The 25,244-nt window shown below is 36.1% G+C and overlaps 2 protein-coding genes across 2 annotated transcripts; one reads left to right on the forward strand and one right to left on the reverse strand.

Moving 5' to 3' along the window:
• Positions 1-1,683: 1,683 nt before the first annotated feature.
• On the forward strand, positions 1,684-4,473 carry LOC107830907 (putative disease resistance protein RGA3). Its single transcript, XM_016658590.1, has one exon. It carries the CDS (start codon positions 1,684-1,686, stop codon positions 4,471-4,473), a length of 2,790 nt encoding a protein of 929 aa, XP_016514076.1.
• A 679-nt stretch (positions 4,474-5,152) lies between these two features.
• Positions 5,153-18,721, reverse strand: LOC107832555 (mRNA cap guanine-N(7) methyltransferase 1). Its single transcript, XM_075222795.1, has 13 exons — positions 18,350-18,721; positions 17,648-17,787; positions 17,507-17,575; positions 17,318-17,389; positions 15,982-16,083; positions 15,642-15,698; positions 14,871-15,009; positions 7,430-7,494; positions 7,273-7,323; positions 6,616-6,678; positions 6,051-6,174; positions 5,872-5,933; positions 5,153-5,617 (listed from the first exon to the last, which is right to left on the reverse strand). Exons 1-13 carry the CDS (start codon positions 18,426-18,428, stop codon positions 5,519-5,521), a joined length of 1,122 nt encoding a protein of 373 aa, XP_075078896.1. The 5' UTR covers positions 18,429-18,721; the 3' UTR covers positions 5,153-5,518.
• Positions 18,722-25,244: the final 6,523 nt, after the last annotated feature.

A 25,244-nucleotide genomic window follows, 5' to 3' on the forward strand; every position in this document is an offset into this window, starting at 1 on the left:
GGAAAAGACAAAGCGTTGTTGAAGTAACCACCTCCCGAAAATCGTACCAAGGATTCCATTGGCGTTGGTGTCGCAGGCGGCGTTTCTCTTCTGTTTGAAATTCCAATAGCAGTTTCTTTTCTGGAAATCATAGCTTACAAAATCAGACGCCCAAAGTTGAGTAAATCAAATGCAGTAGCAATTATTTTCTCAAATGCTAATAGAAGAATTTTACCCTCTTTTTTCGTGTTTTCTAGAATGGGAGAAGAGGATGGAGTGTATCAAATTAGAGAGAGAACGTGGAGTGAGAAGTTTACATCAAATACGGTATTTATGTGAGAGAAAAATCTGAAAAAGGAGAGAGAAAAATAAAAAATAGCGTATATAGTGGCTTAAGGGGAGGAAGTAACCAAAAATAGATATCTTGCTATAAACATTAAAAGGTATCTATAGAATATAATATTTTAAAATGATATTTATTTAAAATAAATAAGGTGTTAACCTTTGCTATAAGAGGTAAAAATTCCTATAAAGTATTCCTTGCGTAGAATTTTTTTTGATTCCCTAAAACAAAATTTCTTTTGATAACTTTCGAGATAAAGTATTCCTTGAGTAAATTATTTTTCAAGCATTGATTTCCTAAAACATATTACTACTTTTTTTTCTACGAAGCTTAAAAAAGGTATTCCCTGACAACTCAAAAAAAATCGAGACAAAGTATTCCTTGATTAAATCATTTTTTGCTGATGATATTGCTTCTCTTTCATGATTTTTTCACTATTGTATTTCCTTTTAAGAACTGTTATCAATGTGCATTGCTTGAGCCGGAATTCTATCATAAATAACTTATCTACCTTCATAATAGGGATACGGTTGTATACACACTACCCTCCCCAAAATTATACTAGATCCATTACAACCACAACTTCCATGTACTCCCATACTATCATATGGATAATATGTAACCAATCTTTATGTCATAGGAGATAATTTTATTTGTAAATCAACTTTAAACGTAAAATCTTATTTCGTCAATTATAATTTAAGTTAAAGAGCAAATGGAGAAAGAATAAAAACAAGCACATTATTCTCTAAGACCCCACAAACATGTAAACCACACGTTGATGGGAAAGAGAATGGATTTAAAAAGCAACAACGAAAAAAAGAAAGAATCATTATATTGTCTTTGTGAGTGCCACATTCATATCACATGAAATTAAATAAATAATATTCCTTCATTATGTAAAGCACTTTCTTTTTAAACCTCTCTCAAAAAAATTGATATTTTTTTATCTCTAAAAATTATTTAATATTAATTTTTTTTATTTTATGCTTAGATAATTTATAATCATACATACATCTATATCTTATTTTAGACCATAACTTTTAAAAAAAAACTTTTTTCAAATTTTGTTTCCCGTTTGGGAAAGTAGAGGGAAATTTGTCTGGAAAAGCAGAGAAAAGGGTTAAGGAAAGTACATTATAATGACCATTTACATTGACTTTTTCTGCAGTTCATACTTAATAACACTATAATATAACCTGTAAGACCAGTTCAATTATTTTACTTGTAAGACAAGATCATTCATGCTATTATTTTATATGGTATCAAGTTGACTTAGCAATTTGCATCATTCTTATTCATTTTCTTTTTTTATTCTCTCTATTTCAAAATCAAACCAAAATAACCAAGCACAAACAACCATGGCTGAAGTGCTTGTTTCCATTGTCCTTGACCAATTGGGCAATTTCATTGTGGAGCAAGTAAAGGGACAAGTTGATGAACTAAGAATGGCTATTGGGATCAAGAAAGAGATCCAAAATCTCTCTTTCAAGTTAAAAATGATAAAAGAGGCATTAGATGATGCTGAAAAAAGAAGGGTCAAAGACAAAAATGTAAAACATTGGCTAGAAATTCTTGAAGATTTTTCATATGACACAGATAATGTGTTAGATGAATGGAAAACAAGAATTCTACAGCAAGAAATTGAAAGAAATGAGGCTGGTGTTGGTGCTGCTTCAATTCCAAGGAAAAAAGTAAGTTGCTTTTTTCTACCTTCTTGTTTTACTTTCAAGAAACTTGAGGTGAATCGCGATATTGTTCGAAAAATAAAGGAATTGGATGTGAAGTTAGAAGTGATTGTGAGAGAAAAAGATCAGTTCAATTTTGTAGTTAATGCAAATGGTGTTGTTTCTGATCAAGATGTGTTTAAAAGAGTTATGACTACTGGCATTGTTGATGAATCAGAAGTACATGGTAGAGATTCTGATAAAGATGTTGTAATAAGTAAGTTGCTTGAGAATTATGATCAAGAAAATGGTTTCCTTGTTGTATCTGTTGTGGGCACAGGTGGGATTGGAAAGACAACTCTTGCACAACTAGCGTATGGTGATGAGAAAATAAAGGGTCATTTTGATGAAAGAATTTGGATTTGTGTATCGGACCCTTTCGATGAAGTCAAAGTTGCAAAAGCCATTCTTGAATCTCTAACTAAAAGCTCACCAGATCTGTCTCAACTGCATATGTTATTAGAAAGAATTCAAGAATGTGTCTCTAAGAAAAGGTTCTTTCTTGTGCTAGATGATGTATGGTCTGAAGATTATTCGAAATGGGAACCGTTGAAGAACTCTCTCAAGAATGGAGCTCGAGGAAGTAGAATCTTGGTTACATCTAGGAGTGAGAGGGTTGTCGGAGTGATGGGAAGTTCTTACATGCATCGGTTGGGACAAATATCAGATTCAGATTGTTGGTCATTGTTTAGTCGGATAGCATTTTCAGGAAGGAATAAGGAGGATTTTGAGAATTTAGAAGATATTGGGAAGAGAATCGTACGAAAGTGCAAAGGATTGCCACTTGCTGCAAAGACTATGGGAAGTCTCTTGCGGTTTAAGGATACAGAAGAAGAGTGGCAAACTGTTTTGGACAGTGAAATATGGGAATTGGAGGAAGTGGCAGTAGACTTGTTTCCTCATTTGTACTTGAGCTACGACGATTTGCCCCCTATCTTGAAGCGTTGTTTCTCGTATTGTGCCATTTTCCCTAAAGATACTGTCATAAATGTAGACAGGTTGACCCGAATTTGGATGGCACAAGGTTATCTCAGCACAGTTGAAAATAACCAACAGGAAGTAAAAGGACGTGAGTATTTCATGAACTTAGCTACACGCTCTTTCTTTCACGAGCTGAAGAAAGATGATAAAAATGCAAGTGTTATAATATCCTGCAAAATGCATGATATAGTGCATGATTTTGCTCAGTTTCTTTCTAAAAATGACTGCTATAGCATCAAAGGAACCAAAGCAACTGAAAACAAAGTAGACGTTCTTAGTGTTCGACATCTATGCTGGGAGAGTACTGATAGTACAGTGAATCCTACTTCTATTTGTGATATTGGAAAGATTCACAGTCTATTTGCTGAACACTTGCACGCAAAAGAGCTTCCTCGAGATCTATTCAAAGGTCTTAAATGCATAAGAGTTCTAAATTTACATGGATGTTTGATGCAAGAACTTCCTGAAGAAATAGGAAATCTATTTCATCTAAGGTGCATTGATTTAAGCAGCAGTCAAGTGAAGGACTTACCTGAAGCCATTTGCCGCTTGTGTAATCTGCAAACCTTAGATCTTCACGGTTGTAAGAATCTTTCAAGACTTCCTCAACAGATAGGAAAATTGTTAAACTTGAGACATCTCATTACTACTGACATGCCAAAGTTGGAATCTTTTCCTCAAGGAATTGGAAGGCTAACTCAACTAAGGACTTTGAGTGACTTTGTAGTTGGGAAAGGATCGAGCAAGTTGGGATATATTGGGAAATTGAACCAACTTCAAGGATATCTATCAGTCCATGTGATCGACAATTTGAACTCTGCAGAAGATGTAGTTGAAGCAGAGAAGGCAGAATTCAGAAGCAAGAAGTACGTTAAAGAACTGCGTTTGAATTTCTATTGGACGAGTGAGGTAAGAATGGATGTGATTGAAGCTCTAACACCACCTCCAAACCTTAGATCTTTGACAATCAATGGATACAGAGGTACTCAATTACCAACATGGATAACATTGTCACTTAATAATCTTAGAGTTCTTACACTAAGTGAGTGCTTTAACTGCAACTTTCTGCCACCTTTAGGTAAGTTACCATTTCTTGAAATTCTTTGGGTAAGGCTTATGGATGAGCTGAAACATGTTGGAAATGAATTCTTGGGATTGCCAGGAACCATTGCATCATTTCCAAAGCTAAAGAAGTTGACATTTTCATATTGTTCAGAGTGGGAAGAATGGACAGACTTAAAACCAGAAGTTGTTTGTTCAGTAATGCCTAGTCTTAAGGAGTTAGAATTATATTGCTGTGAAAAGCTTAATAGCCTTCCATATTGTCTCTTGCAAAGGCTGTCATCAATAGAGTCTTTAAAGATCAAGATGTGTCCTTATCTTGAAGTTGACTGGACTAAGATATCCCATATTCAGAATATTGAAACTGGTAATGGGATTTGAGGAATGTTTAATATTTTTGGTGGGCTAGTTTTGATATAAGAGAAAAGGGAGCCATGGAGCAACGGTAAAGTTGTCTCCGTGTGACCTATAGGTCACAAGTTCGAGTCGTGGAATCAGCAGTTGATCCTTGCATTTGGGTAGGCTACCTACATCACACTCCCTGGGGTGCGGCCCACCAGATCTTGCGTGAATGTGGAATGCTTTGTGCACCTGGTTGCCCATAATTTTTATAAGAGAATAAAGACTTCTTATCTGGGAAATGGACTTGTATCTATGTTGTAAGATTATCATACTATTGTCTTTTTGTATTCTGCATGTTGAATTTTTATTACTCCCAGAATTAGAATTACAAAGTTATCATAACGCTTCATCTTCTGCTGTAAGTGTTCCAAGTAATACTTCCCAAACTAAATACTTTCCACCAACCAAACAATGTAACTTCAGAAGTTACAAATTGAAGTGAAAATACATATCACGAGATTATTGTTAACTAATAAGAGTTTATATACATGATATATGTTTTGCATTAATTAGTTTGATACAAACACATAGTATAGACAAATGTTTCCATATCCTGCGAGTTGTGTGCAAGGGTGCATAGAGTTCGTTTCCAGAACACAAGTAATCGAAGAACATATATTTGATCATGATATCGCCGTTCAATTGTCTCAACAAAGTATACCTTAGAAATATTTTGATCTTGATATAAATAGAAAATTTTGGCTATTTTCATTCTCTTTCAATTTATAATGGTACACAGAATTACAAGGTAGGTTGCAAGTGGACAGACATATCTGCCCACGTCAACTGGAAAGAAGCCAGTTTCTTTTAACAATGCTGGCTTACTTTTATGCTGGCGTATTATAGCAAGTTGAAGTTGTAAAATGATTAGGCCAAAACTATAGTCTTTATTCTGCAAAATTGATTAGCAGCTCGATTTTATCGACTCGAAAGGGGCACATTCTGTTGATTGTTCCTCTTTCTTTCAGGTACTTCCTCATCTTCCATAACAGTCTTTTCACGTCCCGAGGTTGGAGCAAATGCACTACACTGCACCGTTAACATTCTCGATATCGTCTTTTGTCAAATGCATCTTGCCTTTGTCTCGTCTAGGGTTTCTTCGTGTTTGATCTGGTTGCCCTCGCTACAGAACAAACAAGATTTTACCAACATCACAATCACTAGAGTCAATGCCATTGTCCATGCAAAGGCACTTATCATAGGAGATTCCCATATGAAATAATTAATATTGTGATTATTGTGTTGGACACATATTGGTGCCTAATGTGGTACCTAGACTATGACAGGCTTAAAGGGATAAGGGCTCGTTCGACAGGGATATGCTTATTGTTTAAGAAACAATGGTAATATTAAAACAAGAACTAGGTATATTAGTACCTTTCTAAGAACAAATGCCAAATAAAGGTAGGCTACCTCCCATTCATCTGGTGATAGAGTACCTGTTATTAGCAACGTAAGTTAGAACAGAAGCTAGGGGGGAAGCATATGAAATAACAACATACTTGGATGAAATATCAAAGCAGTAAACATTCAGCAGCCAACATAACTAAACTTACTTTGGTCTTGGTTCCCATCACCTAATGCACCAAGCCTCCTCATTAGTTCGACGAACTCTGGTTTCTTCATGTATTCCTCCACAAATACGTGGTTATTCTTCACAAAAACTAGCTCAAAGTCATACTGTATTTAAAAAAGACAATGTTGTCAGAAAAAACTAAGGTGGCGAGAAACAACTGCATAATATTCTTGAATTCTATCTATGATATACCTTCCTCAGTGGCTATGTTATATCAGTATTTATGCCTCGTATATAAAACAGAAAATTTCTCTATTATCAAGAAGAATTCATGTAGATTGTAATATACTCTCATTTTGTGACACTCATAACTAGCATTAGAGAGCTCTCTATCAAGAAAAGAGCCTCCTCAATATAAAAGAGAACCAACCAGGGTCTTGATTCAAAGAAAAAAGGATATAAGATCCAAAAAAAGGGAACATAAGAACCTAGAATTTCTCATTTTCAATCAAAGGAAAAAGGATATCTAAAGTCAAAGAACAAATGACTTGTGGGTTCGAAATATATCCAACAACTAAAAACAGGAAGCACAGACACGCTAATACCTCTTCCGCCAATGCCTTGAAGACGTGGAAAGGGACAATCCACTCGGGACAGTCAACAGCATCCTACAATCCAAATCTTAATTGTTTATTTGTAGACAATCAGGGAAGTCAAATATACTCGCACATAGGATGCAATCAAAGGATTTTAAATATCAGGATCCTAACTTGCTTGTCAGGATTTAATAGGAGGAAATAAGATCCCAAGCATAGTACATACAAAATTAGTAGGTTCTGTTAACATAGCTACTCCTCACCTGTTAATATGTTCGCATTAATATTGTCAAATTGAATATTAATGAATGAGTTTTGAGCACCAAAAAAAATATTTGCTTTCATTTGTAACACATGCAAATCCTCACAAGTAGAGTAAGAACATTCATTAGTCTGCTAGAAATTGCCGATGTCAAGGCTAAATCAAAAAGACAAAATCAAAATCCTCCAATATGCACGATTCTAAATGCTTAAAGCAAAAATTGAAAAAAGATGCACATATAAATAGCTACAGAATAGGTAGATAAAAATTGTAGCATTGATTCCAAATTGAAGCCAAGATTTTATGTTTTGCAACTAAATCAACAAAAGAACACGTGCTCTAAATTTTTAGCAATACGATTAAAGGACACAGCTAAGATACATAGAGGCACGAGGTGTACACACCTCCAGATGGAACTTGTATTTGATGCCAAAAGGATTTGAAGATATAAATTTCTGCAATAATAGAAGATCTTAATAAACAATAACACACATACCTAGAATAGAAAGAAAAAACAGAAATCTTTGTAGAAATTTACTAGAAAATGATAACATAAATTACCTTCTCTGAGAATTCTTCATCAAAACGTATCCAATAAACACTATTACCAAAGGCTAGACCTTCAGCTGCAATTTCAGAGGAAAAGGTACCATAAATATATATTTTATATATATATCAAAAGATCTTTAAGACTGTATAAAAAGCTAACTACTACATAACACATTTCACAAATATGCAAGGACACCATCACTCCACTAGTCTGAGAGATGGATACACGGTCATAAAAGAATGGATAATATTAGATAAAATCACCGAGGCTTCCAGTGACATACATGAGAGTATAAAATGAGAAACCGTCACCTAAGATGGTGGAAACCATGCTTGTAAGTGTGATACTATGATGATTGAAGGTGTTAAAAGGGACGATGTAGGCCTAAAATCATATGGAGGGGAAAAAAACTGATTTACAGTAAAAGAACCGCAAAAATGCTCTCAGGCACGCTTCCCAAGAATCTTCTCTTTCCTACTTCCTAGGACTGCAGAATACCTTTTCCGGCATAATCTTTCACCGGAATCTAACTCTTCTTTCTTCTAAATCAGTAATCACCCACTGTGATTATTACCAAACCTTTCGTTCTTCTAAACCAGTAATCACCCACTGTGATTACTACCAAACCTTCTTCTCCTTTTCACGTAAGTAGTTGTTTAGATCTAATATGGGAGAATGCTGGCTTCAAATCTTTCGATATTACCATATGGAATTCCAACAAAGACACATGGTTTGAATGGGTGGAGAGAAGTCGCAATATGATGAGACGCTCATCCATGGGCAAAAAGACAATGGAATGGTTGTGCTTCATACTTAAAGAAGCTTCGAAAGATCAGAAGAATCTAGTGAGGAGATGGAAGAATAAGGAACATCGGACAGAATATTTCTGCACTAGGAAATTCAATGCTCACGGAAGGTATATGAGTATCCTGTCATTAAAGGGAGAGGAAAGGTCAGTCATTATTATCCCAGAGCTGGCCTTGAATGCAGGTTGGAAAGACATTGCATTTAAGATAGAGAGATTCATTTATTATGGCAACAAGTTGAGTGAAAAAATACCTCCCAGATACACCGTGGACAACTACCCTTATGCCAAAGCAGTTAAGGAGAGTAAATGGCAATCCAATACCCTTAAAGAGGCAGTAGTCCGTTCAAAAAAGGAGACATTTCTATTATGGAATCACACGGAATTGAGGACACTGGCCTGCTCAAAAGATGCATTATTGGGTACTTTGGAAAGGATATTACTGAGCGACCCACACTAACAGACATAAGGAGATGGGTCGTTGCTTCTTGGAACAAAGCTTTTGGGGTCAACATGTATGAGATGACTGGTAACATGCTTCTATTCGAATTTCCGAATAGATACATGGCTGAGCAGGTTTTGCAAGGTGAATGGAGATGTAAAAAGTTCAAGTTCCATCTGGAATGGTGGAACTACACTGCTAGCTGCATATCAAATTCTCAAATAGTGGAAACCTGCTGGATTAGAGCCATGGGGATTCCCCTTCATCTCTGGTCACAAAAGATCTTCAAAAAAATAGGAGATCTCTGTGGAGGATGAATAGCTACTGAAGAAGAAACTGACCTCAAAAATCATCTCAAGTGGGCCAGAATCAAAGTTGCTGGTGATGGCAGGAAAATACCCACTGAAATTGTGATTGAAAGAGAAGGGATCAGATTTTTCATCCCAATCTGGGCTGAAAAACAAGCAAGATTCGAGCTGAAACCATCGGAAACCCTAGCCTGTGCCGGAGAAGAAACAGAGAAAGGTGCAAATCTCACAAGCGACCAGTGGACAAAGGAGACCTATGAGAAACCAACGGTTAAAAGCAGTCAAACAACTATAAATATGATGGGGAAGCACGTGGGGTGTACTTCATTGCAGGTGAAGAGTAAAGGAGAGGCACGTGTGCAGCACATGCAAAGTCCAAGTTCTATTTGGGCCTAAATAGCACAAATACTGGTCTGAAATTAAATGGGCCTGATCCAGCAGCCCAGGTCATTTTTAATGACATTTCACGGGAGCCCAATGAAGAAAAAAGAGTGACACCTTATTTTGAGGAACGTGGCAGCGTCTCTATTTCGAAATTCCAAGAAAATAACGCAGAGAATCCAATTTCCTCCGCAACCCTCGAAAGTATGGCACATGCAACAACAGAAAGGGAATGCGAACAGCCTGAATGTGATGAAGAGGCCGGAAAATTGGGACAGAATGCAGGGGAGCTCACTATTCACACGAAATTAGGGGAAGATCAAGCAGATAGCAGGCTGACGGTCCAAAAACAACTAATTCATCTCAATTCTGAACAAAACTGGGAGCTGGAGGAGGTTACTCTCTCAATTCAACACCAAAATTCAGTAACGGATAAGGAGATGGACGCAACACTATGGGTTCACCAGAACATGATTAAATTGTGGAAAATGTTCGGAGTAGATTTTTTTGGTCACGAAGAAGAAGCACTGGAGCTGCTGATGCAAATTGACAGTTGTAGACAAGTTAGAAGAGTGGAGACAGAGGTGGAGGTGAAGAAACAAAGATTCAAAGGCTCACTAGAATTAAAAGGTCTCGCTTCCTTTGATGTCAAATTCAAGAGTGATGGGAAAAGAAATAGGGGAAAAGACCTATCAATCATTGCAATATGAAGATCAATCTAATATCATGGAATGTAGGGGATTAAATGACAAGAAGAAAAGGGAGATCATAAAGAGTCAAATAAGCAACTGGAAGGCAGATATTATTTGTATGGAGGAAACAAAACTGGAGGGGGATATCAAGGGAATTGTCAGTCAAGTTTTTTTTTTTTTTTGGGGGGGGGGGGGGAGGGGAGATGGGTAAGGTATGCATGTCTAGAAGTTAGTGGCACGAGAGGGGGAATTTTATTACTATGGGACTGTAGAGTATGGAAAGGGGAGGTGTTACAGATTGGGGCATACACTCTAACATGTAAGTTCGAGGCTCTCTTACACAACTTTCAATGTCATATAACAGGAGTATATGCTCCAAATTGCAGAATTGAAAGAAGAACAGTATGGAGGGAACTTGGTGCAGTGAGGGGTCTGTTGAGTGGCCCTTGGGCAGTTTGTGGTTACTTCAATGTCACAAGGTTTCCCACCGAAAAAAGGGACGGCCTTAGGAGGTCCAAAGAGATGGTGGAATTCTCGGATTTCATTGAAGACATGGAGTTGATAGACCTTCAGCTTGAAGGAGGCTACTACACTTGGTTCAAAGGGATAATCATATAACTGCTTCTAGAACTGACAGGTTTCTAATTTCAGAAGAATGGGATGATAGCTTCAGAAACATCAAGCAAACTATCCAACAAAGGTTGATCTCTGATCATACCCCGGTGGCCCTCTGTTGTGGTGTTTGGGAGCAAGCCAAACTTATGAATTATGAAGGTTTTGATGGCAGAATCATGAACTGGTGGACAACTTATGAATTCTCGGGAAGACCAGACTACATTTTAGCTTGCAAACTAAAAGCCTTCAAAGGCAAGCTAAAAGAATGGAGCAGAAGTTTCTGGGAATGCAAAAATCTAAACTAGTGAGCCAATTGGCAGAATTTGATACAATACAGCAAGCAAAAGCTTTAACAGAGGAGGAGTCAGTGAGGAAGGCAGCTGCCCTGATGGATTTTGAGGAGCATCTCAAGAATGAAGAAAGTGCATGGAGACAGAAATCTAGAACCATGTGGCTCAAAGAAGGGGATAGAAATACAAAGTTTTTTTATCGCACTGCCAATGCACACAAGAGGTACAATAATATTGATCAACTGGTGATCCAAGATGAAACAGTGGAGGAGCCAAGCAGAATAAAGAATGAGATCATTGAATTCTATAAGAAGTTATACACAGAACCTGAAGAGTGGAGACCTGCAGCCAATTTTGACAACTGCCCCACTATCTCAGATTTGGAGAAGGAATTTCTACAAAGCAAATTTGAGGAGCAAGAAGTTCTGAGTTGTTTGACTTCTTCATTCGGTTTGTAGCCATACCGTATGGAGTGAAAAATTCCTTTTAATGGGAGCTTCCTGCCATACAGAGACAAGTTCTGAATTTGGTTCAAGGTGCTTATTCTCTATCTTTCTTCGTAAAGCAGAAGTTTTTCAAGGTTACTCTTGGCCGAATCTAACGGAATTTTCTTTAAGAAGTGTGGAAGTGACAAGGCCCCAGGCCCTGATGGTTACACAATGGGCTTTTACATTAAGTGCTGGGATATTGTGAAGCAGGACATCATGAAGGCTTTCAACAATTTTCATTCTCAAGAAATGTTTGAGAAGAGCTTCAATGCAACATACATAGCACTGATTCCAAAGAAGACAGGTGCTAAAGAACTGAGAGATTTCAGGCCAATCAGCTTGATAGGGAGTTTCTACAAGCTGCTCTCAAAAGTTTTGACTGAAAGACTGAAGACAAATAATGGATGCAGTGTTGATAGCCAATGAAGCAATGGACTCGAGAATCAAAAAGAAAAAACCAGGAATTCTATGCAAACTAGATATAGAGAAGGCCTATGATCATGTCAACTGGAGTTTTCTTTTGAAAATGCTAGAACAGATGGGTTTTGGGCAGAAATGGATCAATTGGATGAAATTCTGTATCTCTACTGTCAGATATTCCATCCTCATAAATGGATCTCCTGAAGGTTTCTTCCCTGCCAATAGAGGTCTAAGACAAGGTGACTTCTTATCTCTCTTCCTATTCATCATAGCCATGGAAGGTCTAAACAACATGGTTAAGACAGCAAATGTCAATAGATGGGTCAAAGGCTTTGAGGTTGACAGGAATGGTGCTAATAGTCTAGAGATCACACATCTCTAATATGCTGATGATACTCTAGTCTTCTGTGATGCTGAAAAGGAGCAGCTTAGATATTTGAGGATCATCTTGGTTTTGTTTGAAAGAATTTCAGGACTTCACATCAACGGGAGAAAGAGCTATATTTACCCCATCAATGAAGTCCACAATATGGAGCAACTGTCACTGGTACTGGGAGGAGAAGTAGGGTCTCTACCTTCCATTTATTTGGGGATGCCTCTGGGTGCAAGATCTAAATCCGAAGAGATCTGGAATTCAGTTATTGAAAAATGTGAGAAGAAGTTGTCAAGATGGAAAGCACAATATTTATCAATGGGGAAAGGCTAGTCTTAATCAACTCAGTTTTAGATTCACTTCCCACTTACATGATGTCCTTGTTCCCAATTCCAGCTGGAATTATACAGAGATTGGACAAACTCAAAAGATCCTTCCTTTGGCAAGAGACTAAGGAGAAAAAGGCCTTCCATTTGGTCAAATGGAAATCCATCACAGTGATGAAAAGGCAAGGTGGTCTGGGAATCAGAAACTTGAAGAATCAAAGCAAGGCTCTCAAAATGAAATGGCTATGGAGGTATTCTCAAGAACCCCAAACCTTATGGAGCAAAGTGATCAAAGTAAAATATGGGGAGGAAAATAACTGGGTGCCAAAGGAAGTTAGTGCATCATATGGAGTTAGTGTGTGGAAATCCATCAGGGAACTGTGGCCTATAATGAAGAATCACACTTTCATAAGAGTGAACAATGGAAGGAAAGCTTCATTCTGGAATGATAACTAGTTGGGGCATGGATGCCTAAAGGAACTCTACCTTGATATGTTTGGTTTGGCACAAGACCAACACAAGACAGTAGCTGAGATGTGGAGTTCTCAAGGATGGGAATTAATTCTTAAAAGGCAGTTGAATGACTGGGAGATAGCAAGATTAACTGACCTTTATAACAAGCTGGAGACATTTAAAGGAATACAGGAAGGGGTGGACTCATTTTGGTGGCATAGGCATGACAAAGGGGTCTATCAGGTGAAGGCAGCATATAAGATTTTGAACCAAAATAACCCACGGATAAGAGATTGGCCATGGAAGCATATATGGAAAACCAAGATTCCCTATAAGGTAGCTTGTTTCACTTGGCTACTAGCAAAGGAGGCTGTATTAACTCAGGATAATCTCATAAAAAGAGGAATCTCTTTGTGCTCAAGATGTCTTCTATGTAGGGAAAGTGTTGAGACAGTTAGCCATCTATTTCTACACTGCAAGATAACAGACCAACTATGAAAAAACTTTATTAATCTTAGGGGTATTTCATGGACAATGCCCCATAGGATCAATGAAGTTCTATTTAGTTGGGAAGAAGCTGGAGCTGAAGCAACCAACAGGGATAGATGGAGGACTGTCCCAACATGCATCTGGTGGACAGTTTGGAAGGAAAGGAATGCTAGATGTTTTGAAGACAGAAGTAACCCAGTACAGAACATCAAACTCAATTGTATTCTTTTTTGTTTTTGGTGTAAACAGATTTACACAGAAGATACATTGTCAATCATAGACATATTAGGATCTTGCTAGGATTGCACACTAGCAAATCTAGTTAGCATTTACCTGTAAATATGGTTTCAGTACAACCTATGTACTGATTTTATAATATATTCAAATGTTATTATTTTTTAAAAAAAATCATATGGAGGGAAATTGTCCCAAAAGACCTACAACCTCCCATAATCGGTGGACTTAACAAAGAAAGAATACAATAGAAGCAAAGGAACTACAAATGCCGTCAAGTTAGGTTTAAGGTTTAGTTGTATATGTTGTTCTTACATTAGGTATGGTGCTTGTTAGAAGTCTTTTTGGCTAGTTGAATCCTTGATTGCAAGTGTAGGAAAAGCATTAGATTTAGGGTGTTTGGTATGATAGAAAATGTTTTCCACGAAAAATACTTTCGTGGGAAACAAGTGGTTTCTTACTTATTTTCTGGTGTTTGGTTACTAAGGAGAAAATTTTGGAGTAAAGGGGTGTCGGAGGGGGTGGGCAGGGTGAGGTCGAGGTCTGGGGGTGGCGAGGGTGTGGATTGGGGGTGGCAGTAAGGTGGGGGAGGTTGAAAGTGAGTTTTGAAAGATATTTTCTCTCCTCTTGGTAGAGAAGTCATTTTTCTCCCATTGGGAACATTGGAAAAGATTTTTTCCAGAAAGTATTTTCCTTCGTACCAAACACACCCTTAGATAACTCCTATTCATTTTTCCTTCGTACCAAACACACCCTTAGATAACTTCTATTATTAAGGAATCCTTAATGTGCCTTACAGGAAATTATTTGTCAAAACCAGAAGGAAATAGGCCCAAATAGAGGATATAAAGGATTTACATAGCCAACCCATCTAGTTTAAAGTTGAGACATAGTTGAATGATTGATAGAATCAGGCAACAACTCATTTACACCACCACCACCCCCGACACACACAAAAAAAAGAACCAAAAAGGAATAAATAAATGTAGAACGATGTTCTTGTTGAACTTCAACTCCTAGATCCTTTTTATTGAAAATCTAGAGATGAGAGCGAACACACATCATAAAGATATCACAGTCATGACATCTATAGCTTCAAGAGGAACAAGCAGAGCAGTGTAGAGCAGAAAATAAACCTTCTCTTAGCTTCTTGATGATGACATTGGCATCTGGCATTGTTCCAACAAATATTCCTCCAGGTCGAAGTAAAGCCGAGACATTGGCCAGCGCACGCCGTGCACGTGCCTCAGTAGACCACGAATAATGCATAGCAAACTGCAAAGTTCAAGTTTACAATCAACCATGAAAGTCCACCCAAGACAAGCATAATTTACTGGATAAAGGGTTGTCGCCTCTACAGCTACTATGCAGAGGCATCCAATTAGGAGAATACCATACATCCAATATTTCCTCAACCTTTACTTCCCCAAAGTTTTTCCTTTTCAAAATTAAGAAAGATGTGGATTATACTCCTTTTTCAGTGAGCTAGTCTGGAAAAGCTTCTGAGCGCACTAAGTAATTTTAGTTTTCAATGGAAAAATAACAGGTAAAGATGGACAACACCGATAGCAGAAAGGAAACATCTAATATAGCCAGGAAGCAGAGCATGAAAGCTTGAGAAGAGATATTTACGAGGGCATCAACATATCCAAAAACACCTCAATTTTTCTGGTAGTATTACCTTCTTTTTTTATAGTAAGAGAAGTTGTCTTATAAAGCAATTCAACTCATAGAAGCATGTATCTCTATCGGCTAAGCCAGAAGACAGCTAATTGGTACGAAAGATTTCTATGGAAAAATAATACTAATGGTCACTGAGAGTGAAATCTCAAACTAAGTTTTTGACCTAAACCTATGAAGAACAAAGCTTGCTACTATATAATATGAAATGCAGGAGACATGCATACCTGACAGCTACAAACATCAAAAGGTGCATCATCTGCTAACACCCTATCCAGACGAACCTGAAGTTCACCACACAAAAGATATCAGTGGAGTCACTCCCCACGATTTTTCAGTTAAAGCACAAAGCAGTTTGGGATATCAGTAGTTTAAAGCAAATATTGATCATCACAGCACATCAAGCTAATGATATGCCATCTAAGGTCCTTGTATGTCTAGGAAATGACTCATTAAACATTCCTGATGTTTACGACAAGAAAGAAAGCAATAAAAGTATAAAAGAAATGAATTTTCAGTTCCATCTGCAAGAATGACAGAACTTGATCATGTGGTTAGCTGATTTACCTCAAAACAATCTCCACACATAAGTCTGGCAGGAAATGAGAACTTTTTGCGGCGTTGATGGTGATCTGCCTCACCATTGTAACGGGTTCGGCAGTCTTCTATCTTTATATAATACAACGGTAATATCAAAGTCAGGCCAGCATTCAACTACCATAGAAAGTAAAACATGGACCTCAAAAACTAGAATCCGTCATAAATATATAGAGAAATATAACCTTCTAAAAGATGAATTTTTGTTCCGAAAATAAAGGATAAACCTAGCATGTGAATCAACTAAATGGAGGACATTTAAGAAATGAAAGCATTTCATACATCTGACGCATTTAGGCCTGTGATGTCAACTGGGTACAATTTAAGGTTCTATGACCTTCGCTTGATGTGAATCATCCAGATTAACCTCCAATTAAAAGGCTAAAACCGCAACTTGATCAACATTTCCCTCAAGTAAAAATTGATTTTCTATTTCTATCTTGCTCGTCAATGCTACTAGTCAGCTACGAATTATTCAAATTTGACCAGCTAGTATTGGTAAATTACGCGAGCAAAAATGATAGCATAACATGCAGATCAGGTACATGGCACCCTCACCATAAGCAAAAGTTGTCTATGATAACCCACTTTTTTCTTGGGATAAGGTAAAGTTCTACGATGACCTAACCAGTGGTGGAGCTCGAAGCCGACCTGCGGGTTCGGCTGAACCCGGTAGCTTTAGTCCAAACTTTTTATTTGTATTAAATATTCACTAAATATGTATCAAAATTAAATGCAGAACCCAGTTACTAACACCTTATATCGCTATCCTACAATTTGGAACCCATAAAGTTCAAATCTTAGCTCCTCCTCTAAACCTAACACACAAAATAGAGATCCCCAATGTGTTACTCCACTTCTTATCAACAAACTTGAGTTGTTCCAACATTGTTCATGGAAAGAATATATCAAAAGCCTAACCAAATCAAAGAGTTATTCTAATAATGAAGACTACTAAGAAAACAAGACAGGTGCACTCGGTACTTATGCAAATAGGATGCGCGCTCAGCAAGTTTAGTAAATTTTGAATCTTAAAAAGAATACTAGCAGAGTACTACTGACGATAAACAGAAACATGAACCTAATCTGACTGGATACATGCAATTTAGTGCTGAACAGCAGAACATCTAATAATGGTTAAAAACACCTTTCCACATTATAAGTCATCAAGTAACAGATGGCATGTCTTCTAGAAAGTCACATAAATAGTTCAACAAAATAAATTAGCTTGCTGAAAGGAAGCTCTGACCTGCAGCAGCAAGAGCAGAAAAGGCAACAAAAATATATTCATCCAGCGTGAACTTACCGAACCATCCGCAATATCAATGCCAACATAATATCCAATCTTTGCTTTATCCCATTTAATAAGATCACCACCCTGGTTCAAACAGAAAGACATTGAAAATAAGATGCATGACTTGTTTATTACCACCTAGAAAAATTAACAGGTCGGACTGCCAGATAATTGAGATACAGTACAGTAGGCAAGAAGTACCTTCCCGCAAGCAAGATCAAGAACTGCATCCCCTCTTTTGGCATAGAGTTGAATCAAGACACTCTTGATCTAACACGCCAGAAAACCTTATTAGCAATGAACCATGCAGAATAACCTTGCCCACGAATAAACAAGACATACCCAATTGTTAAGTTTCTTTAAATGAATGATAGGACTTGCTTCGCGCTCTTCAAGAGTTTGGTTGGTCCTCGCGCTGTAATGATCAGCCACCTTCCTGGCAAAGATTTTTGTACTCTCATCTTCAAGAAAATGAGTGTCGCCTGACACCAGTTCAAACTTTAAATCAAACCGCAATAGAAAACCAACTTCTGACTTCTTTATCCATAAGGGTTACAACTTCCTAAAGTTTAGCATCACAAGTTCATTTTTTTACGGCATAATACATTCGCCCCTAGCAGTTAAACAACTACCCTGCATAGTAAATAAGATTCTGATATTATACCAATTGTAGCAAAACACTTTAGCAGCTAAAATAACAGTAAAATTCTCTAACTTTCAGGGTACTAATACAACAACGAAAACAAATATTTTGTATCCATTCAATACAAATAAAATGCCAATAATCAAGTGAGACAAAAAGTACCTTCTAGGTTGTGCTTACACAAAAGTAAAGTTTCCAACTTTACGGGTATTAATGCAACACATAAACAAAATAGGGGAAAATTACCTTCTGGGATTGAGCTAAAATAACAATAAAGTCTCTAACTTCATTGGATATTAATGCAACAATGAACAAAAACTTTGTATCCATATTATACCAAGAATTCTGGGTAAATAAAAATCAAGTGGGATATTTCCTAAAAGAAAAAGAAGAAAAATTACCTTCAGGGTTGTGCTTAAATTTGGATTGAGGAGGTCCATGAGAACTTGAAGATGGAGATTCCGAGTAACCTCGTTTCATAATTAGAATCAAGATTCGACAACACTGTCGATTATGACAAGTCTGAAAACTACAGGCGTCTATAAAGAAAAATGTCTAAAATTAACCAATCTATGAACAGTGAGAGACGGGGAATGAAGGGCAAGTGTTTGATTTTTCGTCTCAGACAGCTTTTGGACTTAACTTCTGGATTTGGATTTGGATTTGGATTTTTCTTTTTTCATATATACAGTGGGAATAAGGTTAGAACTTAGAAGGTATGGGACGGTGCCAGGAAAAGGAAGTAAAATTTAACACAATAAATCTAGTCCCTCAACTTTTTATTTTTCCCAATTCGGTCCACAATGTAAATCCCGCTTAAATAGAAAGTTTAGTTACTCCTATTTAAATGCCATAAATACTTTATTTCCAAGTTGTTATACGTTCTTCACTAAAAATTTGGCTTCTCATATTTCTCAACAAAAATATTAAACCTTACAAAGTTACTAATATTTCAATTTCAACTCTCTAAATAATACAAAGTGAAAAAAATGAGATAAAAAGATCGTTGCAAATAAATTGAGATAAAAATATTATCACTATTATTATTAAAGAACTCCATGGCAATTAATATTGCAAAGGTGCACACACCTTGCAAGTTCACTAGCATCCCATAAGAGTGGAATATCTTTTGGATGGACGAATTGATCACGAAATATACATGTAATGTAATATAGAACTTATTTATTATTGGATCTTTGATATGTTATATTAAAAGTTATTATACGAGGTAGACTTTAAAAATATAATTTTATTTACTTTAATAAAAGGCAGAATAGTTCGGACCCCCTAAATTTAGCAGCTTTTGTTTAGTTCTCCCTTAAAACTCACGTGGTCTTTACTACCCCTGAACTTGGAAATTTGATAGTCTTGACCACCCTAGATGCTGATGTGGCAAAGAGCGTGAATACAATAAAATCAAAAAAGCTTCCAAGCGGGGTATTTTTTAAATATTAATTGTCACATAAATAAATATAATAATTTATTTGTTCCAATTATATTTCTTGTTGTTTCTTCTTAATATATATTGCATATTTTATCCCCGTTGTATTTTTGTAGATACATGAATATATTTTTTAACTATGCATTTCTTATCTTTTTACAGATCCAAATCTATAAAAGTTAGTTGAAACTTTATTTACTTTATGTAAAGCCCCGTAAATTCTTTTAGTTAACTCCTACTAATTTTGAGCTTGAGAATGCAATGTAATTAAATCTAAGTTTATTCGAGTGGAACAAAGTTATTGGAATGCTTAAGGACAATATTGATAATTATTCATTGAATTAGTGGATGTTACAAGGTCATCAAATGCATTTGCAGCATTTCAAGTTTCTATTCATATGTGCTGAAACTTTGAGAATTCAATGGTATGTAACCAACTTGAAGAGTTGGAATTTAATAAGGAAAACAAGGATTTAAAATCCTAGTCTTCGGATGGAAACGAGAAAGGATTTAAAAAACTAGGAAAAGTGGTTGGCCAACAAAAAGACAAGTGGGGGACAATGGAATTAATTAAATAAAAAGGATAAGGAAATAATGGAAGTAATTATGAAAGACAAAAGCAAGTGGGAAATAGAATGATTACAGTTGAAGACCAAAATGTTGCTTCAGTGATGAAATAAATTAGAACCCACTGAAGGCGTGCAACTCAGCACCCGAAAAATCCACAGCTGAAGTTTTTGTAGGCATTTTGTAAAGGGAGAGATTATATTATATTTGACTTGGTCTTGGGGATTAGAGATGGGGAGCAACTATTTACCATTAATACATCTTCAAGGTAAGAATTAAATGTCTTTATTTGATAAATTTGATTCATTTATTACATCTTTTAACCCTCCAACATCCTGGGATTTGTAGATTTTTGAAGAAATCTCAAGGACATTTCAAGAAGCTCAAATCTTGAAACTTTTAGGGTTTGACAAAGAGGTAATTTCTTCATTCCAATCTTATGTACCATATTCCACGGGCGTAGTAGGGTATATTTATGAAGTTAGATTTGTATTTAAACATTTATTCATAAAACCCTAGAAGCTAGTCTTGAAATTGAAAAGTTGGTTGGTAAGAATGATGAATAGTGATGGGTGTTGTTTGAACGATGTTATTTTGAGTTTATAGTGACATGACTAGATTCCATAACAAGTTTAATGAATAAGTTGGAGTTAAAATTCAAGGATTGCCATTCAAATAATCAAAAGAGGATTTTTGTTAAACTTACAAGATTAGATTTTAAGTGTTGGACACTTAGTTGGTTTAGTAGGTATCGTTGTGATTCGTTCTTGAATTATGTGAGTTCGTATATGTAGATCGTGACTCATTGGCGTTATTGGATCATTTGTGATAAGGTTGGAAGTAATTTGAGGTATGTTGAAACTTATTACCCTCATAACTTTTCTCCAAACTCATATCGAAACACGATTAAACTGAGTTTCAAAATGTGAGTCCTAGCTTGTGGGGACGAGTGAGTTGGGATTTTACCATTATTTCCTCATAAAAGATTTAAGTGATGTGATTATTATTTTGTTGAAATGTTGTATCTTAATTAAAGAAAAAAACTAAATAAATAAGGAATAGCGCTTGTAGTATTTTGAAATGAAAATACATGAGTTGTAAAATATCTTGGATATAGCTATTCTCAAATAGTTGATTTGGCTATAAATATCATCATTGATAAATGTAAAGGTTTTGGGAGTTACTTAAATTCACCGAGATTGACCTTGGACATTTTTCCTCATTAGGTCATGAAACTACACGTGCCGGTGTAGGCGTAGAACCTACCTTACAGTTGGGGACTACGACAGAGTACTTCCCATTAGGGGTACTATTGTGCTACTTTATTAGCATGACTGAGTCGATTCGTGCGGCACAACGATGAGACGACATGAGCAAGTAGGGTATATAATACTTTCCGCTAGGTACATAACCTAGTTGACCTTCTTTCGTGTCGGTGATGGTATAGTGCTCCCGGTAAATGAAAAATCTAACATGATTTTGCAAAGATCAATGATAAAGGAAGACTTTGAAATATGTTTTACCATATTATTTTATTGTACTTTTTAAATTGTTAATTGATATGAATACTTCTTTCTTGATATCAATTATTATTGCAGATCTTACGTCTTCTCAAATATCGTCATATTTTTTGGGGGGGAACGGTTCATGATTCGTACTAGGCATGTGGAGCTTAGGCCTTTCAGCCACATTTTCATTTTCTATTTTCTGGGACTGGACCTAAGCAACTTAGACCGCGTGGATAGGGCAGTTCTACATTTTCCGTTGATGTTATTTGGTGAGACTCCACGCTTGTATTTGTGGAGGACTTTATTATATTAATATCCTTTTGAGCCACCGGGTTATGCCTTGGCTGACTATTCCAGCTCGTGTCATAGAGATTCCATAGAAAATAATAGTATTCGTTTTGGGTTGTAATCCTATGGTTACTTACATGGCATGCATGGACGAAATTTTCTTTTATCTTTATGAAACTTTGCCTTCAAAGGAAAATATTTGCTTAAAGACATTATTCATGTTTTGCGTATATCTTAAAATGATTGAAATTGAAGAGCCTTTCGCATCCTCCTATTAAGCATATAGATGTGTATCAATCTATAGGATGGTTCACTCGGGTCGACGAGAATACTGAGTGTCGGTCACATAGTTTTAGGGCGTGACACTTTAGCCAAGTAAAAAGAAAATTTAGCAAAAATAATAAAGTTCAAAATGGTGTATTTTCTACAAAAAGAAAAAATAGTGTGTATTTTTATTATTATTTTCATGCAATGACTATTTAATTAAACTATTCATTTTTCTTTTTCGGGTAAATTCGCAAATATTTGGCCGAAATTTTACTATTTTTAGCTAAAATATTTATTTAGCCAATATCAATGATAATTTATTCTAAATGTGTATTCCTTATTTTTCTAACCAAATATGTAAAAGTAACACGATTAAAATATCATTATCTTTAGCCAAATAAAAAATTATAGTCAAAATAATGTTATTTCAATTTTTTTCTTTTAACAAATTTTGGCACGAAAAAAATAATTTAAATAGTTCGTAGACTTAGAAAGATAAAAATATCATATGGACAAAAAGAATTCACATAGCAGCGTGTGTGCCACGCTCCCATGGATTATCAGCGTCCAAAGGGATTGAGATTATAAAATTGCCAAGTTCAATGGGGTATAAAAGACCACGTAAAGTTTAAAAGGAAACTAAACTAGCATTTGTCCATAGATTCCCAAATTTATTTTTAAAAAACTGATTTGGGTGGAGTTTGGTTTGAAGATGAAAATCTATTTGGACATAATTTTTCAAAATATATTTCACTTTTTTTTTTGGAAAAAACATAAATGTGACCTATACCCATAAGTTTTAAAAACTACCAAAAATACCCAACAACTTTGAAGAAAAATCATACAAAACAAGCGAAACAACAACAATAACAGCCTAGTGTAATCCCACTAGTGGGGTCTGGAGAGGATAATGTGTACGCAGACCTTACCCCTACCCCGAGGGGTAGAAAGGCTATTTCCAAGAGAACCTCGGCTCAAGAAGGAGACAAGAGACGATATATTAGTATCATCAATAGAATCATAATAAAATAACAGCACTATAAGAAATACAAAATAGAAGGAAAGTACAACAATAACCAGTAGATAAAGCCCTGCATCAGTACATAAACACAAGCATCCTATAACTAAATCCTAATTGGCTAGTCTCACTCTTGTGCGTCGTGAAATTATTCACAACTTCCTCCTAACCTATAACCTTAATGTTCGACGACCTCCACAATTCCCTGTCAAAGGCCATGTCCTCAGTAATCCTAAGTCGTGCCATGTCCTGCCTGATCACCTCTCTCCAATACTTTTTGGGCCGCCCTCTACCTCTTACCGTGCCCACCACAGTCAGTCACTCGCACCTCCTCACCGGTGCATCAATGCTCCTCCTCTGAATGTGCCCGAACCATCTGAGTCTTGCTTCATGCATCTTGTCCTCCATGGAGGCCACATCCACCTTCTCCCGAATATCTTCATTCCTAATCGTATCCATCTTAGTGTGCCTGCACATCCACCTCAACATCCTCATATTTGTTACTTTCATCTTCTGGATGTGTGAGTTCTTAACATGCCAAAACAAGCGAAACAAATCTGAAGAAAATTTATACAAATATTAGAAGATTTTAGCAATTACCTTCAAATTTTGTCTTTGCGGTACCACAGATTGGCACAACAATATTGTCGAAGGTTTTCTTATGTTTATAGAGAAGGAAAAGCCACGTGAGTTTAATGGGGAAAAATTGGGTATATATGGATTAGTTGAGTCATAATAACAGAAAGTGAGCTTTTTTATAAAATATAAAAGTTTGGGGCAATTTTTGATTTTTTTTAAAAAATTAAACGGTAATATTTTGGGCCTCTTGAATTGGTTTTGGAATTTGAAAATTTGCCAAAATATGAATAAAATTTATAAATAAACAGGAATTTACCAATTTTTTTTAAAAAAATTGGCGAAATCTATGATCAAACAAGGGCTAAATAAAAATTGTCAAGTTCAGGACCCCTGATGAAAGTTAGCTACACTTGTACTGACCAAATATAACAGGCAACATAGGGATGTTATTTGGGGCGGGGCAGGGCAAACTCTTAATGGGGCGGGGTAGGTAAATATCTAAATAGGGCAGGGCGGCGCAAAAAATAACTTTTGAAAAAAATTGATGGATTAGGGCAGGACAGGCAGGGCACGACGTAGGTTGAAATTGCTTAACAGTGTATAGCTTGTTTTAGAAATTTGAAGCTTCATGCTTCAGCTTTAAACAAGAGCTCTATTTCCCAGGAAGATTGTTAAGAAAATTCATATAATTAAATTGCTCCTAGCAGTGAAATACTAGTTCTAATTTTCAAAATTTGAATATCTGCATCCAATTATTATTGCATTAAATTTAATAAATTGATGTTGTATTTTAAAATAACAGATAATGAATGAAAGTGATGTTCAGTTGTGCAATTTTACAGTCCAATTAGTTCACTAACTTAAAAAAGAATATAATAACGTAAGGAAACAAAAATTTCAAAAGTGACTTAAGCAGATAGCTATTTACTTGGGCTGAAGCATTAATTTAAGGGGATTTACTCTTTAATAAGCTATATTATAATCTTGATAAAAATTATATTTTATTCAACTGATACAAATAAACTATTTCATGTCAATAAAATACTTTTACCGGCACGTCAATTTTAAATAAAGAGAAAATAAAGAGGAAAAAATATAAAAAAAATCTAAACGGAACAGGGCAGGCAGGACTTAGTAGGGCGGGACAAAAATTTGGAAAAAGGCTAAACGGGACAGGACATGGCATGTCAAATTTTAGTGGGTTATGGCTTGCCTGCCCTGGCCCGCCCGCCCAAACTGCCATCTCAAAGGCAACCAATGTAATTAGTGGAAGTATGTACAAATTGGCCCAATACCACCATAATTGGTAAGCAAATAATTTAGAAAGAATTACAAGAAAATACATTTGACATCACACCATAACAAAAATGTCCTATGTTTTTAAATTTTACCTGATCTAGCTCATATTGTATATATTTTGAAAGCACTAGCAAATTCAAACTTTGTGTTCTTACAACTATTGCTTCTAAAAGCTATGAAATTAAATGTGTGTTCTCACAACCACTGCTTTCACTCTTTTTTCTTCTCACATCTTCTACATATGTTTCAAGGGGTCATCCGTCATTACTGATTCTCCCCTTGTGTCACCTGGTTGCAATGTAAGAAAATTGAAGAGTAGAAGTCCACCA

This window comes from Nicotiana tabacum, chromosome 10, assembly GCF_000715075.1.
Source record: "Nicotiana tabacum cultivar K326 chromosome 10, ASM71507v2, whole genome shotgun sequence".
Classification (NCBI taxonomy): Eukaryota; Viridiplantae; Streptophyta; class Magnoliopsida; order Solanales; family Solanaceae; genus Nicotiana; species Nicotiana tabacum.

Bases quoted from the DNA above. Each gene is read 5' to 3' on its own strand.
- LOC107830907 (XM_016658590.1), top strand. From the start codon at position 1,684: ATGGCTGAAGTGCTTGTTTCCATTGTCCTTGACCAATTGGGCAATTTC.
- LOC107832555 (XM_075222795.1), bottom strand. From the start codon at position 18,428: ATGAAACGAGGTTACTCGGAATCTCCATCTTCAAGTTCTCATGGACCT. The intron at 6,175-6,615 runs GTATTAGCGTGT...TTTTAAATACAG, and splicing joins TCAAGGCATTGGCGGAAGAG to TATGACTTTGAGCTAGTTTT. The intron at 5,934-6,050 runs GTAAGTTTAGTT...TGCTAATAACAG, and splicing joins TGATGGGAACCAAGACCAAA to GTACTCTATCACCAGATGAA.